The 16,475-nt window shown below is 36.0% G+C and overlaps 1 protein-coding gene across 1 annotated transcript in view; it reads left to right on the forward strand.

The window, feature by feature from the left end:
• The window catches only part of SBF2 (SET binding factor 2), a 282,057-nt gene that overhangs the window by 127,670 nt on the left and 137,912 nt on the right, over nucleotides 1-16,475 (forward strand). The window contains exons 4-6 of the mRNA XM_086612941.1: nucleotides 6,581-6,694; nucleotides 8,349-8,459; nucleotides 10,813-10,918. Of these exons, the coding sequence (XP_086469067.1) occupies nucleotides 6,581-6,694; nucleotides 8,349-8,459; nucleotides 10,813-10,918 (331 nt within the window). The remainder of the gene's footprint in view (nucleotides 1-6,580; nucleotides 6,695-8,348; nucleotides 8,460-10,812; nucleotides 10,919-16,475) is intronic.

Here is a 16,475-nt window from a genome sequence, read left to right on the forward strand (position 1 = left end):
CATCAATTTGATTGATTGAGCTTTTTTCATGTTCCGTGCAGTGTTAGTGCTTCTGTTTTGGGAAGCCAGCACATAGAATAGCTCCAGTGAAATTTCTCTCTTGCGCTCCTTTGATGCTAAACACGGAAGCGAACCACTTACGGTATTCTTGGCCTTACAGAACGTCATCTGAAACTCATAATTGTCAACTCTGAATATATATTTGGGACCTAAAGCAAACAAAAGGCGTTGGGCAGAAAATGCAGCAGGACTGCTTGATACTCACCTTTGTGCCTGCTGAAGTTTTGCTGAGTAGTGCATACAGTATACTGAAGAAGCAGGAGACTGTGATGAAGTAAGGAAGTGGTATCGGTCATATGTTGTTAAGCTAAGCCTGCGCACTCTGTGTCGTGTGCTTTCGTAGATTTGCAGTGTTCATTACATTCCCTTTAACGTCTCCCTAGATACACTGGCATGGGTACTGAACTGGGAGAGCTGCATGACTGCTCATTGCTTGCCCCATTAGAGTATCTAAATCATTTTTCCACGATACCCTGTGTGTAGCATGTGAAGAAAACATTTAATGTACATTTCAGTTTTAAGAAAATTTTTGCTCTTGATCTACACCAATTTATTTGAGGAAAATATGCTGTATTTTATTAATAAAATTATTCATTGTTTAGTACTTGACATTTTCTTCTAATACCAAGCTTTCAAACTCGTAGCTCATCATGTTGTACTTCATAAAATGCTGCAAACTGTGCCCGGTTGTTCTTGCACTTTTTTATAAATGTAGAGGGGGTTTTAGACCAAAATGACACCAATTTAAAGCAGAGTAATACCTTATTTAATAATACGTGTATCAAGCCCACAAATACTCAATTTTAACTGCATCTACTGCATCTGTTAAAAATCTATTAAACCTTTTTGTAGACTGTGGATCTGGGACATCGTGCCTGATATGTTGGTAGGTAATTCCAATTGTCAACTACTTTCCTTTTTAAAAAATGCTTGAATAATTAGTCTGCATTTGTCTGGCTTGGGCTTAATGCCAAATACATCGCTTGGCTAAACTGAGGAACAAGTTGTTCTCAGAAAACAAGCAAAGAAATAAATAGTAGCGTGAAGATGAACAGTGCTGGTCACAGTTAATTTTTCTAAAGCTTATCAGTCAGGGGATTAATGCTGATTTTTTTTTAATTTGGTCATGTGAACTTTTATTATTTTGTGATTATTTTTTTTTACAAAGGCTTACACAAATGCATTTATTAATTCAGCTGCTTTTATTGACCAAGTTCATAAACTGTGAAGTGATGCTGTTAGTTCAGTTAGTTATTGTACATTCGAGTTTATCCTATCACTTTAAATCACAAATATGATAAATGGATACTTCTCATGATACAAGAAGAAAGGCAAACAGTTGAAATAGATGCACTAATGCTCTCTCTAATTCTACATTCTCATTAATGTAGGAACCTATGAAACTTATTACTATGTTATATTAAGAGTTGTATATATGTATTTTTAATAAGTCTGCTTTAAATGTACAGGACACAGAGTTTTTTAATTTTTTAGGCCAGTCTCTTAAGACTCTTAAGACTCTTTACAGCTATAGAAAACAAGTTGAGCAAAATGAAATTGCCTCGTATGACCTTCAAAAGCAGTTTCACCATTTTCTGAGCTTGTTTATTGTATATTATTTATGTAGGAAAAGATGGGGGGGAGGGGAAAGGCAGACAAATCATTCAAAACACCCTGTTGTAAAACAGGTAAGATTTTTCTCTTTAAACTTATGATACATCCCTAGCCATGTTCTACACAATAACTAAATGCCTGTTTAATTGTGTTTTAAAATTTTAAGAATTTAATTCTATACCTAGTTTTAAAATTTGTTAACTTTATTTTTCCTATACTTCTTTTGATCTCATGGAACATGAGTGTTAGCATTCATCACTGTGATGTTGTGTCTGTGTTTTTGTGATAGTTTGGAATATGACAATTTAAAAATCATTTAAGACCCATCTAAATGTAACAGTTTGGCAATGATGTTTCTCCAAGAGATGCAGTGAGGGCAAGAAGAAAAAAAAGCAGTCTTTAAAAAACCAAAGAGACTTCTATATACCTTCCGTGTTTCGGATGCTCAGACTGTCATGATCATAGGTATGTGAACAAGGAGCCCTCTCCATGAAGATTTCTGCAAAGAGTTTTTGTTAGCTGGGTGATTTTGTATTAGAAGTTCTGTAATGAACATATTGATAGTTGTAGTATTATCTGGTAGATTTTGTGGACAAATGGCTCTGTGGACTTGAGTCAGCCATTGCTTACAGATCTCTGCAGTATATTCTCCTTTTAACTTTAAAAACCAAGTCAAGATGCAGAAGAAAAGAGGATTCTGGGTTTGGCAGCCCAGTGAAATCATGTATGATCACAGGTCACAATGCAGTTCCTTACATTGAAACAGTTAGATCAGTCTCTGTTACCTATTCCTTAGCCTACTGAAGAGTTTTTGATACCTTTATTAATCTGATGTTAAAAAACCACATCTGTTCATTTCCAATCTAAAGGCACAGATATTTCTGCATTAGGTTTTAAATGTGTATCATCTTTTAAACGAAATTAATCTTTAAGCATCTAGAACACTGGTTTGCTCTCTAGTGGTACATTTTTCTCATCTCAGCTGTTTTCAAAGTGTGCCTGTATGTAGAAATACAAAGAAGGAAACAAAAAAACTCCAAATCTCTTTCAGTACTTAATTGACATTAATTCTTAATCTATTCTACCATGGTATGAAGAGCTGCTAGCCAGCTATCTAGATGAAAGATATCAGGGAAGCTTCATAGCAGTATACCAAATACCATTGTCATCTTCTTCCAGCCAATGTAAGTGTGAAAGGAAAATGATAATAATCAACTAGATTGTAAAAAATAAAATGAAATAGCAGTATTATCTTATTTCTTATTTAACCAATTTAAATTAATCTTTCAGTTTCTGTATTCTTAGCAAGGTTTTCCTTAACTTCCAATTATTTTGTTAATTTAGTTGTAAACCGAATGCTATATTTATAAAATAAAAAGATATTGAAAAAAAAACAACAACCAACTCTTATTTTGTTAATTTTGATTAGAAGATATTTTCTTCTCCGATGAGAAGCTTGATAAAGAAAGATAAAATGTGCATGTGTCTGAGCAAAAGCACAACTAGAAATAATTAAGTTTGTGGTTTTATGACTTTGTATTTAGTATTGCTACAGAATGCTTATGCTGTTAATACTTTGCTTGAAAAGTAGGTTAAAAGTCATGTGTTTGAAATGATTATCTACTTAGTCTACTGACTCCTAATAATGTGCCTGCGTGCCTGTCAGAACGTTTAGCTGTGGAAGAAATGCGACTAGTCACATTACGTTTTTCCGTAAATCTTTTATGAAGTAAGAGAGTGGTTTTATGGTGTAAGTGATTTATCAATTCAATACTGTGCTATTGTGCCCTTAAAGTTTTAAATTGGATCTAATTATGAATTAATTCAAGGCTTGATCTGAAGTTGAGTGGTTTTTATGAAAATAACCTATTTTAGAAACATGTTCCTTGTCTATGCACCCTGAGTTTTCATTATCTTAGTACCATGTGAATCTAGAGAAGCTTCCCTATTCCCTTGTCTTTAGAATTGTGGAATATGTTTTAATTTCATTTTTCCTAATGTCGGCATGGTCCACAATTTTTCAAATACCCAGAATCTGTTGCCTTTATGCCTGGAGTTCATAATTGCTCTTTAGAACAGTTGATGGAATAAACTTTTGTTGATGATATGTTTAGTGGTCTGTAACCGCGAGACTATAATTCAAAAATTCCTCTTGCATTTTTGGAGGCAGGAGGAGGGAACAGCAATTAATATAGAAGCTCTCCCTATCAACATTGTAATGGATGGAAATCGATGAACATGTGTGGGCCATGTGACTGTTGAGATATTTTTCTCTATTCATTCGTGAATCGAAATTTTAACATAGAAATGAGAGGCAAAGTAGACTAAGTATGTACATTTGTCTATGTATAGGTTGCCATTTAGGTAAGAATTAATGTAGAAAGCCAGGTATATGATCATATATGTGTATATATTCCTGTGCCAATTATTTTTACTTTGGTGTGAAAATATACGTATCTCTTAATTAAAATAGCTTGGTTAATGCAGACCTTAGTACTGTGTTTTCAAACCGTTATACTTGAATGCTGAATCATTTTTTTGCTAGGAGGCTGTCTTCAGATCAGGAGGTTCCTGAGCTGCAGAGTGGTGGAGACAGGGAGCATGCACTGGAGAAACAACCACATTAAGCTTGCCCTCGTTCAGAGGGGCCCTTAGTACCAAGATAGAGTACTAAGCTGTAGGGAACCTTTTGTCTGACTCAGTATAGCAATGCTTATACTTTTTGTTTTTTAGTATCTTGCTTAGACAAGGGATGCTATAGCATATGCGAACACCACCTAACTTTTTTGGCCTGAAGAATCACAGTGACAGTTTCACGGGAACCCCAGAATCTCATTTAGTTTGTATATAAAAAAACATCAAAGTATTTTATAGCGTTTGTCTCTCTTCTTGTATAGATATAAAACATTATATGCCCTTTTTTGTCTATGTAGTTATGAGAATAGAGCATCAAGGTGCCTGAGCACACAGATGTGCCTATGTATCTTATTCTTTAGGAGCTGTGTGTGAGAAGTGCTTTAGCACAGGTTGACACAGAACTTGAGTGTGGTTGAGCAGCTTCCAAGAGACAAACACCTGTGTTCAGCACACAAGCCTGAAAGGCCATCTCTGATTTTATGGATGGAAGAGCAGTGGGCAAAGGCTCTAATGTAGAAACCTTCACCTGTGGGTCAGGTTAGGAAGTAGCTCTTTATTACCTTATAGTTGTCAGTGCAGCTTCTAGCTGATAGCCTGCTACTGGACCTTTTCAGTGACCTTTTCAGTTTGGTCCTAGAACTGAGGAGAGCGTTTATATAATAAAACACAGGTCTTGGTTTGAAGGCCAAAATGATAAGTGGTTCACAGATGATGATGATGATTGCTACTTGATAGCTACTGTCTTCTGCTGCCACCATTTGACTCTGACCAAGGCACACAGGACTGTGTGGACAGGACTGGACAGAATAAGACTTGTTATTATGTGTTTTGTTTAAGTAGAAAGTCACTTGGGTTAGTTAAAGCAGCAAGTGCTTTTGAAGGAACGTGTTTAGTTTCCTACTAGAGGAACAGTTATGCTGTAGGGTGGTGGTGTCCAAACTTTTTTGATTGTGCACCCCTATCAATAAATTTCCCATATGAAGCTTATAGTGACTAAATATTTTTCATAATTAAAAGCATTTATTAAGCCAGCTTTTTAAGTATCATTGTTTTAGCTGCTTTTATTTCGATACATGCGTTTGCTTAAAGAGACCATACATTCTGAATTGAGGTTGTGAAATAAAGCTCATGAACTTGCAGCATTCCTGACATTTAAGATAATTTCTATCAAGTTTCTTCTATTTAATAGAAAAGTAATGTTGGATTTATTTTTTTTTAAATAAACTGAAATGACGACTAGTAACAGGACAGAAATAGAAAGCAGATATTTCATGTTGTTAGAGGGAAAGGGAAGTAATTTTTCTTTTATTCCTAATTAAGATAATACAATGATTGTTTCTTAGAAGAATGCTCAGTCAGAGGAACAAATAAAATACTCAGAAATTTGATAAGTGGTATGGGAGTGGAGAGAATTACATGCAAAAATTGGAAAGCGCAGAATTTCTGTCATTTGGAAGCTTAATCAGTTAATTAATTTGTTAAAGAATGTGTGGAATTTTAGCAATGAAAGTATTTAGTGACATCTTTAGTTTTGGCCATGAATAATAAAATATTTGTGATTGAATAGTAAGCGCTGGCAAGGAGATTATAGCAACTTGCACAATATTGTGAACAACCGCAAGTTTATTTGCATTATACCTTTCTCATTTTTTTTTTTTACCCAGAAACTTAGTGATTCATACGTTTGAGGAATTTTTTGAGAAATCTGAACTACTTTTCTTGTGAAGAAATTCCCTTAGATTCCTAATACACTGGGTCAGACTGGAGATGACTTTATAGATAATTTTAGCAGTAACATCAGTGGAAATTCTGTAAGAAATTGAACTGTATGAATATGATTAGGACAATCAAATTCTTCTGTGAAATATGGTATTCCTATATTTGGAGTATGGTTGATTGTAAATCAGCTAACGCTTCGATGTGAAAGGATCCCATTCTATAATCTACTTCACTATCTAAAATATGAAACAGGGAGTGTTTAATGTGAAATATTGTCCTGCTAAACTGCTGTCTCAGAGACCTTTATTTTAGATACGTTGATGCACAACTTCCCACATGAGTTTTAACAAGTTGAACTACATCTAGAAGCTTTTAGGGAATGCAGACAACCATTGGAATGTTCTCCTGTTAGTTGACTTTGTTAGCAGTTTCAAGTAATGCATTCATTTTCTTTTCTAAAGTTCTGAAAAATATTAACTTTTGTAAGAATGCTAACTTTTTAGTTTGAGGTTTCTTTCTGCTTATTAATTGAAGTGTTTCTGTTTTCAAGGGAACAAAAGAAATTGAAGGTGAAGAGGAGTCTGGTTTAATTCCGCCTGCAGAAGTGTTTGCTCCTAAGAGTCTGGTGTTGGTGTCCAGACTAGATTATCCAGAAATTTTCAGGGTAAAGAACTTGCAATTGCCATTTATAATATATGTCAGCAGACGAATCTGTTTTTAATGAGTAGCAGTGACAGTACGCTTGATTTAAAACATCTCACAATTGATTTGGGAATTTAAAAGCAAAAGCAGGCTTAGATTGAACTAGATAAAATTCAATGTCTATGACAGTAAATAGCCCCTAGGCTATAGGTTGAAGCAGTGTTTTTTTACACTCCAAGCAGTTTTCAATCTATGTAGAAGATGAAATAGAGATTTTTCTGGGCTCAATTCCCTCAAATGAAGGGAATTATTATGACAAAAGCAGACTTGCTCAGGTAAAACCAACACATTAACAGTATTTGAATAAATATATAATGCTAAATTAATAGTGAAATCCTGGTTTTCCTCCATAGGTAAGGCAAAATGTCAGAGCCTCTTCCAGATCAAATTAAGATGCATGACGGAGATTTAGGATCTTGGATAGCTTTCAGATGAGGAAATATGGCTGATCTGAGATAAATGAAAAACTTTAATTATTCTTAAGCTAATACATATTGAGAGAAACAAATATAGTTCAGTTTACAGATCAAGCGAGGCGATCATTCAACAGTTAAGTTGTCATTAGACATTAAGAATGACTGTACTGAGTGAGATTCAAAGTCCACATAGCACAGTATATTCGCTAGTGGCCTGTAGCGAATGCAAAGCAAAGTATGTAAGAATAGGGCAGGCTGTGGAAAGAATTCCACAAAATACTTTCCTAATTCAGTGTGAATTATAGTTAAATGACATCCTGAACCAGAGGTGTCAGTTGTGTGGGTTTTTTCATATAATTTGTCCAGTTTCTTAACGCTTAGAATTTACAACCCATGGCAAGGAGTTTCACAGCTTAACTATGTGTTATATGAAAAGTTACTGTTGGAATTATTTCTAAGAGAATTCCTAAAATATTTGCTGAGTTATCAAAATTAGAGCAGTTAAAAGGCACCAAAATGATGCTGTGGAGCAAAGTTATTTACTTCTTTTTTTCCAAATGCTTCTTAGAATGTGATGTTAAATCATCTTACGTTAAATTATTAGTAAAAACAATAAAGCTATATGATTTCTCAATCAAAATTGAATCCATACAAAAAAGAAAAGGGAAATTCTGAAGTATTAATATAGTGTTAATTTCAAAATCTATTTATACTGAAATAATAAAATAAAGAATCTAAGTTAAATAACATATGGAATTGTTGATTCTTGATACTAGTCTTAAAGCTAGCCTCAAAAGCTCATTGATTCATCAGTATTCTGCTCTGGAAACCAGTCAGGTGTAAATCTGTAGAATTCAAAGCACAAATAAAGCTATGTTGATTTCATAGTTTTTAAAACTAACGTGTAGTTAAGTACTTTTTGTATAGTGAACAAAGCACAAATATTAAACATTTCTTTTTGAAAAAAAAGTGTATCTACACGTGCCAGCACATACATCCCTTCTAAATAGCCAAATTAGTTTTTTTAAATGAATGATTGCATCTGTAGCAAATTGCTTTGTCTTTGGTAGGAAAGTACTACATTAATAACTATTAAGACACACTGATTTTCAAAAAGGTACATACATAGGTCTTTAAGTAATTTGACATCTGTCTGCCTTCCCTGTATAGCAGTCTAATCTATTTTGTCTACCTTTCTAGGCTTGCCTTGGCCTGATCTATACTGTGTATGTGGACAGCCTGAACGTGTCATTGGAGACTCTCATTGCAAATCTGTGTTCATGCCTTGTCCCTGCTTCTGGAGGGTCGCAGGTAAATGGAGAAAAAGGGTATTTTTCCAGTTAATTTAATTTGTGAAGAAAACAAAAAATAAATTCTTGAAATATTTTTGAAGAAAAAAAGATCATAGTTCAGCTGAGTGCTTTCCCTGTGGCCTGTGAGTGCTTTCCCTGTGGCCTATCTTCTAAAGACAGCAAAAATTCCATTCCAGGATGAGGTCAAAGGGTTAATTTTGTCACTGAGTTGGCTTTTTACAAGGCACAGTAACAAATCAAGCAGTTTGTATAAGCTTAGTTTTTAATAATAATGTGCGTTCAGGAATATTTCTGCTTGCTACAGATTTTTTTTTTAAAGGCTTTTTTTCTTCACCATATTTTAAATGTCCTTCACTTTAGTTCATTTATCTGTATCTCTTCCTTGATGCAGTTCAGGATTCCACTGGTCTTGTCTTTGGTAACTCTTTTAAGTTTCTGTTTTCATAAAATTTACAAAAAATGCCAAAAAAGTAACTTGGACATGGTTTTCTCAGAGGTAATTAAATATTCCAGGTAGCCTATGCATTCAAAAATAAGAAAAAAAAATTTCCAGCCAATAAACTTCTTTCTGCTTTTTACCTGTGCCTTCTGTGAGCAGGTGGTCAGGTTTGTTTGTTGATTTATTTTAAATAAATTGTTCCTATACATGCATGGATTTCTGACAAGCCAGTTTGGTCTTGTTTGCTTGGCCTTCACTATTAGGAAATTGTAGTCCTTATCATGAAGCATACCTGGAAACTCAGTAAGCAAATGTTTTAAAGTTGATTTCATACGCATTTGCTCACAATATCTAACCAACCTATGGATTATCAGCCTTCTTGAAATCCTGCAAATTTCTGATTCTTTTCTCTTTTTCCTATAGCCCTGGCTGCTTTGGAATTTCTCTTAGTGCTATAAGTGGCAAAATGTCCTCTCAGCTTAGTCAAGATCTACCCTATTGCTCTCCAGGAAACCATGTCTCTGTTTTTGCATCCCAAGCATTTTGGTTTTGAAGGGGAGTAATTGGCTCATATCTCCTTATCAGAAAGCCTCTTTTCCAGTTGTGTTTGAACACCAATATTACAGGTTTTGGTGATCCACTTGAACTTCTGGCTTGTCTTCTGTCCTCTCTGCTCCCCGCCCCCTGCATAAATACAGCTTTCTCCAGTGGCTGTTTCGTCTGCTAGAAGAGGGCGGAAAAGTCATGCTCCTCTGGCTATTCTCCCTTCCACTTTCTCTCTTCAAATGAAATGTTCTTTCAGTTGAAAGTTAAATTTGCTAGTGTCAAACTACCATTTTAATCAGAAATTAAGGTGGTTTTTTTTTTGTTTTCTTTCTTAAGCTTCATGCTTCTAGGGCTAAATCTGAATTACGTATCTTAGAATGGGAACACACTTCTGATGTTTACTCACAGAAGTCCTTGAGGAGCCTCCCAGGTTATTCATGTATCCACTGTTGAAATAATCAACTATTAGTTATTGACCTGCATCTATGTGTGCTGCTAAAGTGCTGGGGAAGAGCATCTTTGCTCAGGGACTTGCTTGGTTTTACGGTAGAGCAGTTTGGTTTCAAACATCTGCTGTGTAGCAACCAGAGCTTGCTACCTTCATACATTCAGCATCTTTGCTGCTATGCAGAGTGGAGTTGTACCACACTTACTGCTTGTACAGAAATGCCTCCCACACCGTGGTAGTTAATGGTTAGAGGTAACTGCTTGAAATCACCTGCTGCTTGAATGTCATGTGGGTTTACTTCAAGAGGAAAGCAAGGTTATTCTGCAGTTACAATCCTTTTTGGGATGTGACACACAAGTGCATTCCTTTCACTCCCGTTTCCTGCCTCCCTCAAGGGAGATATGTTCTTGTGCTGGAAAGGTAACTGAAGATTTAATTCTACTTTAAAATGCAGAGCAGGAACATAGGAGTAATGGAGGTGTCTCTTCAATATCCATATGTTACAAGTATGTTCATACTTAAAACATGCATGCGGACAGTAGATATCAAAGAGCTTCAGTTAGAAAACAACATATATTTTTTTGATTTGAATAGGTTTTAAACCATTGCTTTTTTTTTTTTCTGGAAGGTTTTTTAATGTATTACTAAAAACGTAATATCAAATTCTTTCAAAGCCATAACTATTTAACTAATTCAATGGAAATGCAAAAGGCACTATCATATTATACGTTCCAGGAGACGCATCATTGTCCTCAAATTATATTTCAGATTTCTATCGGTCAGTTCAATTATTCTTACTGACTTCTGCTGTATACAAAATACATAATTTTTGCAGGATGAATCACTTATGTGTATGACAACAGCTCATTTATTCTATATAAATGAAATTTATACTCAAAGAAAAAATTCTTTCTACAGAAATTGTTTTCTTTGGGAGCTGGAGACCGACAACTGATACAGACTCCTCTACATGATAGCCTTCCTGTTACAGGCACCAGTGTGGCTCTTCTCTTTCAGCAACTGGGTATGTCTAGGTCTGCTTTGAAAAAAAAACTTTTTAAAATACACAATGAGGTATTTTCTGTTCTCATTCAGCTCAAATCGCGTGCCAAGAAAGCTGCACGATAAGTATTAATTTCTTTTGAATGAGAGAATGGCTAGTAGTTCTTTTATCCCCTAATCAGACATTCATACAAACTTTTTGTTCACCCAGCCTGCAGTAAGTTATCTCTGATATTATCTAGTATCTGTATGTGTACTGTGAGCAGAAGTGAGCCTGGTCTCTGTTTAATTACAACAACATTTGTGTAAAAAGTTTGCTTACCTCTTGGATACTGTAAAACTCCAAACAAAACCAAGGAGGTGAATAACAAAACTAGTGTAACTGAAAAGGTTAGTAGAAAAGATACCACATACTGATATCAGTAACTATGTGAAATTCATATTATTCTGTTGTTGCCTGTTTTTCGCTGTCTTTCAAGAAGATAATCTAGCACAATGCTCACATTTAGGTGGTGGACTGTCGTGTTCTTCTTAAGGCCAAGATTTGTTAATGATAAATTTCTGTTTGGATTTACTAAAATAGAGTCTGTTTGCAATGGCTGTTAAATGTAAAAAAAGGATCTGGAAATGTGAAAAGCCTGTTTTAAATACATTCTTGTTTATTCTCACTTTTTATGTAGTCTTACGAAGCGTTAAAGGCAATGAGTCTGGAAGGATGTGGTAGAATGTATTAGCTCATCCCTTTGAAAAAGATACTTTTCCTAAGATAAGAGCTAAGCCTCTCCTCTGGAGATCACAGTTGAGCTTGTCAGAACGTTTTTGTGATTGTTGTAATGATATTCACGCTTGCTTTATTCCTCTCGTTCTGTTTGAACAGGAGCTTAAGGCACATTTGTCTCTACCAACCTGGGCAAAAGCATTCTAGTTCTGTTGTCCAGTGTGGTGTTGGAAAGTTACTTCAATGACAGCTGTTATCCTGTCAAATGCTTGTGTTTAGGACACAAATATTGACTAGGCTGTTTGTCAAGTAACAACATGTTCAGTTACTTATCTTCTGGTACAAGTCATTTAATCATATTTAAATTATTAATAGAAAATTGAGGAGTAGCTAGAAAAATATTTGTGAACTGTATAAATCACCTTTTTAAAAATGTTTTCTTTGAGGAAGATGGGCAGCAAGACAAAATTTACCACTATGAATAGATAGAAAAGTAATTTCAACATTTATTTTGAGAAATATTTTGCAATAATAGTCTCATGCTTTTTCTGCTTGGCAGGATAATAATTACTGTGTCAGTAGATGACCCTCCCTGTATTACCAAGTTTGCAGCATATCTGGAAATAGACCTCATTTTCACTTACACATTAAACTCCAGTTGGGAAAAACATCCCCAAAGGTTTTAAGCTTAATAATAAGAACAGAACTGTTAGACATTTTAAATCATACATTCTTTTTTTCATTTTTAAAAAATTAATATATGTGAATAATTTGACAAAAGCCAGGCCTATAGCTGGATCACTACACCTAATAATGATTTCATCAACAAGGATTAGCTGGAAAAACAGTAATCGTAAAGTTACTTTTAAAATGGTCTGTGGTAACTAAAAGACTTTCAATACTCTTCTATTTCTCATTGTTAGTAAGTTGGTAGGTATCTATAAAAGCTTCAAAACACAGTAACCTTCTTCAGGTTCAAAGGAGATTTTGATTATATTTATCTCCTCTCTCACTTTGTTAACAATGCATTCCTACTTTTCAGCCTTCAGTTCTTTTCATTTCTCCAAACTCCCACCCTACTTGTCTTCTCCCTTCTGCTGGCAGTATGGTTGGTTATTCAGCACTGCCATATTCAGTCATTTGCACCCAAGACATAGACCTCCATCTCCCCAAAAGGCAGTTTTTTCCAAAGAACCCAAGATACAAAATATATTAGGGACCTAAGCAACAAAACAAGAACCTAAGGTTTAACTTGCATGTTTCAAGGACTGGTACATGAATCACACTGCTAAGCTGAGCAGAACAATTATGAAAATTTATTTTCCTGAAGAATTAATGTTTCCCTCTGCTTTCCAAACACTTAATCAAAGACAAAAGAGTTTTCCTTCCTTTCCTTCTTGTTTAGTCTCTTATCTGAACTGTTTTCTTGTCCCCTTATTTCCTCTGTTCCATTTCATTTGTCTGTGCTGGTTTTCCTCCTCATATCTCCAATTCACCACTGAAGTATTTTCAATAGAACTCAGACTAACTTTCAGTGTTACAAAGAAAGTGATTTTTAGAGTGACAAAAATGAAACTTTGAAGTAAATTCTACTTTGAATCTTCTGTACTAAGACAAAAGGTAAGGGTGCTTTTGAATTCAGGGCCATGTAGAATAGAGATTAACTAGACGGAACAGGATGAAGATGAATGGCAATGCTATGTTGAGCATTGACAAACTTGTCTTTAATTTGCAAAACCTATGACATAATTTATATGAAAGTGTTAAACATCATATTCTTTATTATCCTTCAGCCTTTTTATATATCTTAAAATACTTTGAATCTAGAAATTGTGCATATACCATTAGACAGTATATGAAGCCTCTAAAACAAGTATTTTAAATATAATATAGTTGAAAACTGCAGTGTCATTAAATATTGGTAATTCCACGTGTCAGAAGTGACTTGATTAAGCTTGTAAAGATTTTTACAGTTGCACAAAATATAAATACTATAGTAGATAGTCCAACACAAGAAGGACATGGAGCTACTGGAACGAGTCCAGAGGAGGGCCACAAAGATGATCCGAGGGCTGGAGCACCTCTGCTATGAAGACAGGCTGAGAGAGTTGGGGCTGTTCAGCCTGGAGAAGAGAAGGCTCCGGGGTGATCTTCTAGCAGCTTTCCAGTACCTAAAGAGGCCTACAGGAAAGCTGGAGAGGGACTTTTTACAAGGGCGTGTAGTGATAGGACAAGGGGCAATGGATTTAAACTGAAAGAGGGCAGATTTAGGTTAGATATAAGAAAGAAATTCTTTACATTGAGGGTGGTGAGGTACTGGAACAGGTTGCCCAGAGAAGTTGTGGATGCCCCATCCCTGGAAGTGTTCAAGGCCAGGTTGGATGAGGCTTTGGGCAACCTGGTGTAGTGGAGGATTTCCCTGCCCATGGCAGGAGGGTTGGAACTAGATGATCTTTGAGGTCCCTTCCAACCCTAACCATTCTATGATTCTAGATGTACGTGATGATGACAGAGTTGATAAGCAGAGAGGTACTTCAGTAGACGCAGTTTAAAGTGCTCCACTCCGGTATTAATAGTACTAGTAACATCTTTTTTTAATGTGACTATTAAATTCCAAAATTCAACACTGTTACTTGAGACTGGGAAGTTTGGAGTATTATCTGTCATTTCTCCCTACTTGCATGTTTCCACCTTTCTTTTGCACCAGAGCAGATACTTCTCTGATACCACAGAGAGCTGCTTAAAAATAAATAAATAAATATGTAAATAACACTAAGCAAGCAAGTAGAAGTGAATAATTTTCCATGTGTTTCCATGGTGAGACACTGACAGTGATGATAGATTTGAACAGTCATGAAGCTGAAACCCGTTACTGTTACACAGTGAAAAATCTGTTTATAACAAAATGATGGGATCATATATTAACTATCATACTGATTTATCATTTTTTTTGGATGGACTATCAACATGTACAGAAGTAAAAGAAATGCTAGATTTTCTCATTTTTCAGTTATATGATTTGTTAAAAATTCATTAAGAATGATTTTTTTTAAAATATTTTTTAAAATTAAGTATACTAAGATTTTTTTTTTTATGTGTTCAAAAATTTGTTTTAAGGGAAGATCTTACTTGATTGCAACAGCGTTATGTTAATTATTTTTTGATGAAAGTATGCGGCTCCATCTCTATTTGGAAGTAGATATTTGTATGTGCAGAGACATTTTAAACTGTCAGACTTGCACTTTACAATTTTGGTTAGCTCATTAAAAACCTCATTTTTTCTTATGGTTCTGTAGTTGTGCCAATAGCACTTAGCATACATTTTGCTCTCAGAAAACTTAAAATCTCTGCTCAGGCTGATGGTTCAGCAGGCTCTGTCCTTGGTTCTTATATGAGTATTTCCTTTGAAAGCTGATGTCAGGGCCCTGAGTGCATCAGCAGCCCCCTGAACTCCTGCGGGATTGAGCTGCTCGTGCTCAAGGTCAGTGTTGATGCAGCACAGCTGTGCAACCTTGGTTGAGACTGTTTAGGAGAGAGCTGTGTGAAAGATGTGAGGAGGAGGAAGGACCTATTGACCTCTACACTTGGATGATGCACTTAAACTCCGGCCGTGCCCTTGGTCCTTGCCTGAGCCATGTTGAAGCAATGCTTGTGCCTGACAACATACGTCTCTGACCTAGATCCTCATCCATGGACTGGGCATCCTGGCTTGATCTCAGGCCTTCTTCTTGACCTTGGACCTGCCTGGTGATCACTGTGACTGACTTGGCTGCCATTGCTGGTCCTGATCCTGACCCTGCCATGCTGACTTGGCTTCCTGGCTTGATCTCAGACCTTCTTCCTCATTATGGACTTGTCTGGCTATCTTGACTTCTGGCTAAGCCTAGCTGCTGTCAGCAGACCTATCCAGCTCATCTTTCTGTGGGTACTGTGGGACTCTGACACTTGTTGGTGAGGACACTTGCCCCTTCCTGCCTTGTTTTCATATTTGGCACCTGCCTTGCCTTCTAGAAGTTACCAAGCAGTGTGTCATTGCTGGTCCCTGGCAGCTGGTGGTTCTTCAGTTTTCACTGTTTACCTTCTAAAAGTCTTGAGAAGGTTGGTATTTTGATATTAGTTCTTCACAACAAGTTTTGATCCCTTTGATACTAAAAATCAAGCTTTGCACATCCTACAGGAGATGTAGTTATGCACCCCTACCTGCCTGGTATAGTTTGATTCTGAGGAAGAGGTCTTTCTTGATCTTAAAATATGCGCACTGGTCAGACTTTCAACATTCTCCAATAAAGCTGACTGCATCTGTTAACAACCTTCCCAACATTTTATTGCTTCCTAACACACTACTTCAGAAATTACGATGTGAGCTAGTGGAGCACGTTTGTTTGTGTATCACAAAGATAAACGTCTCAGAGTTCAGCAACTGTTGACCTATGGAGAATGCAGAGAAATGATCTGGTGGCGATCATCGGTAAATTTTTGTTTCACTTCCAAGTACAAAGAATGACTGTGCTGAGTCAGACCTCGAGATTACTAGACAGCAGAAAAGTACAAGTGCGTGGTGTTTTGCTTTCCTGAAGAAAAAAATTATCTTGTAGTCTACTGGCTGTCACAATTTAGGGTGCAAATTAGCAGACACATATATACCCAAAGAGCACAGCATTAGCAGTGCAGTCAAAGGTGAGTGATTTACAAGGCTGTTATGGTTAAACTGTCTTGTATAAGGGAGAGGCCGAAAAGTTTAGTGGAGTGTCACATGCAGCTTAAGAGCAAGAGAACCTGAATGCTTGGGAAAAGAGTGCACTCCCATGTGAAGATCATAAGACACTGTCCCAGGTGCTCTCCATCGTAAGTCCTTAACTTA

Source organism: Tauraco erythrolophus, chromosome 6, assembly GCF_009769465.1.
Source record: "Tauraco erythrolophus isolate bTauEry1 chromosome 6, bTauEry1.pri, whole genome shotgun sequence".
In the NCBI taxonomy this organism is placed as follows: Eukaryota; Metazoa; Chordata; class Aves; order Musophagiformes; family Musophagidae; genus Tauraco; species Tauraco erythrolophus.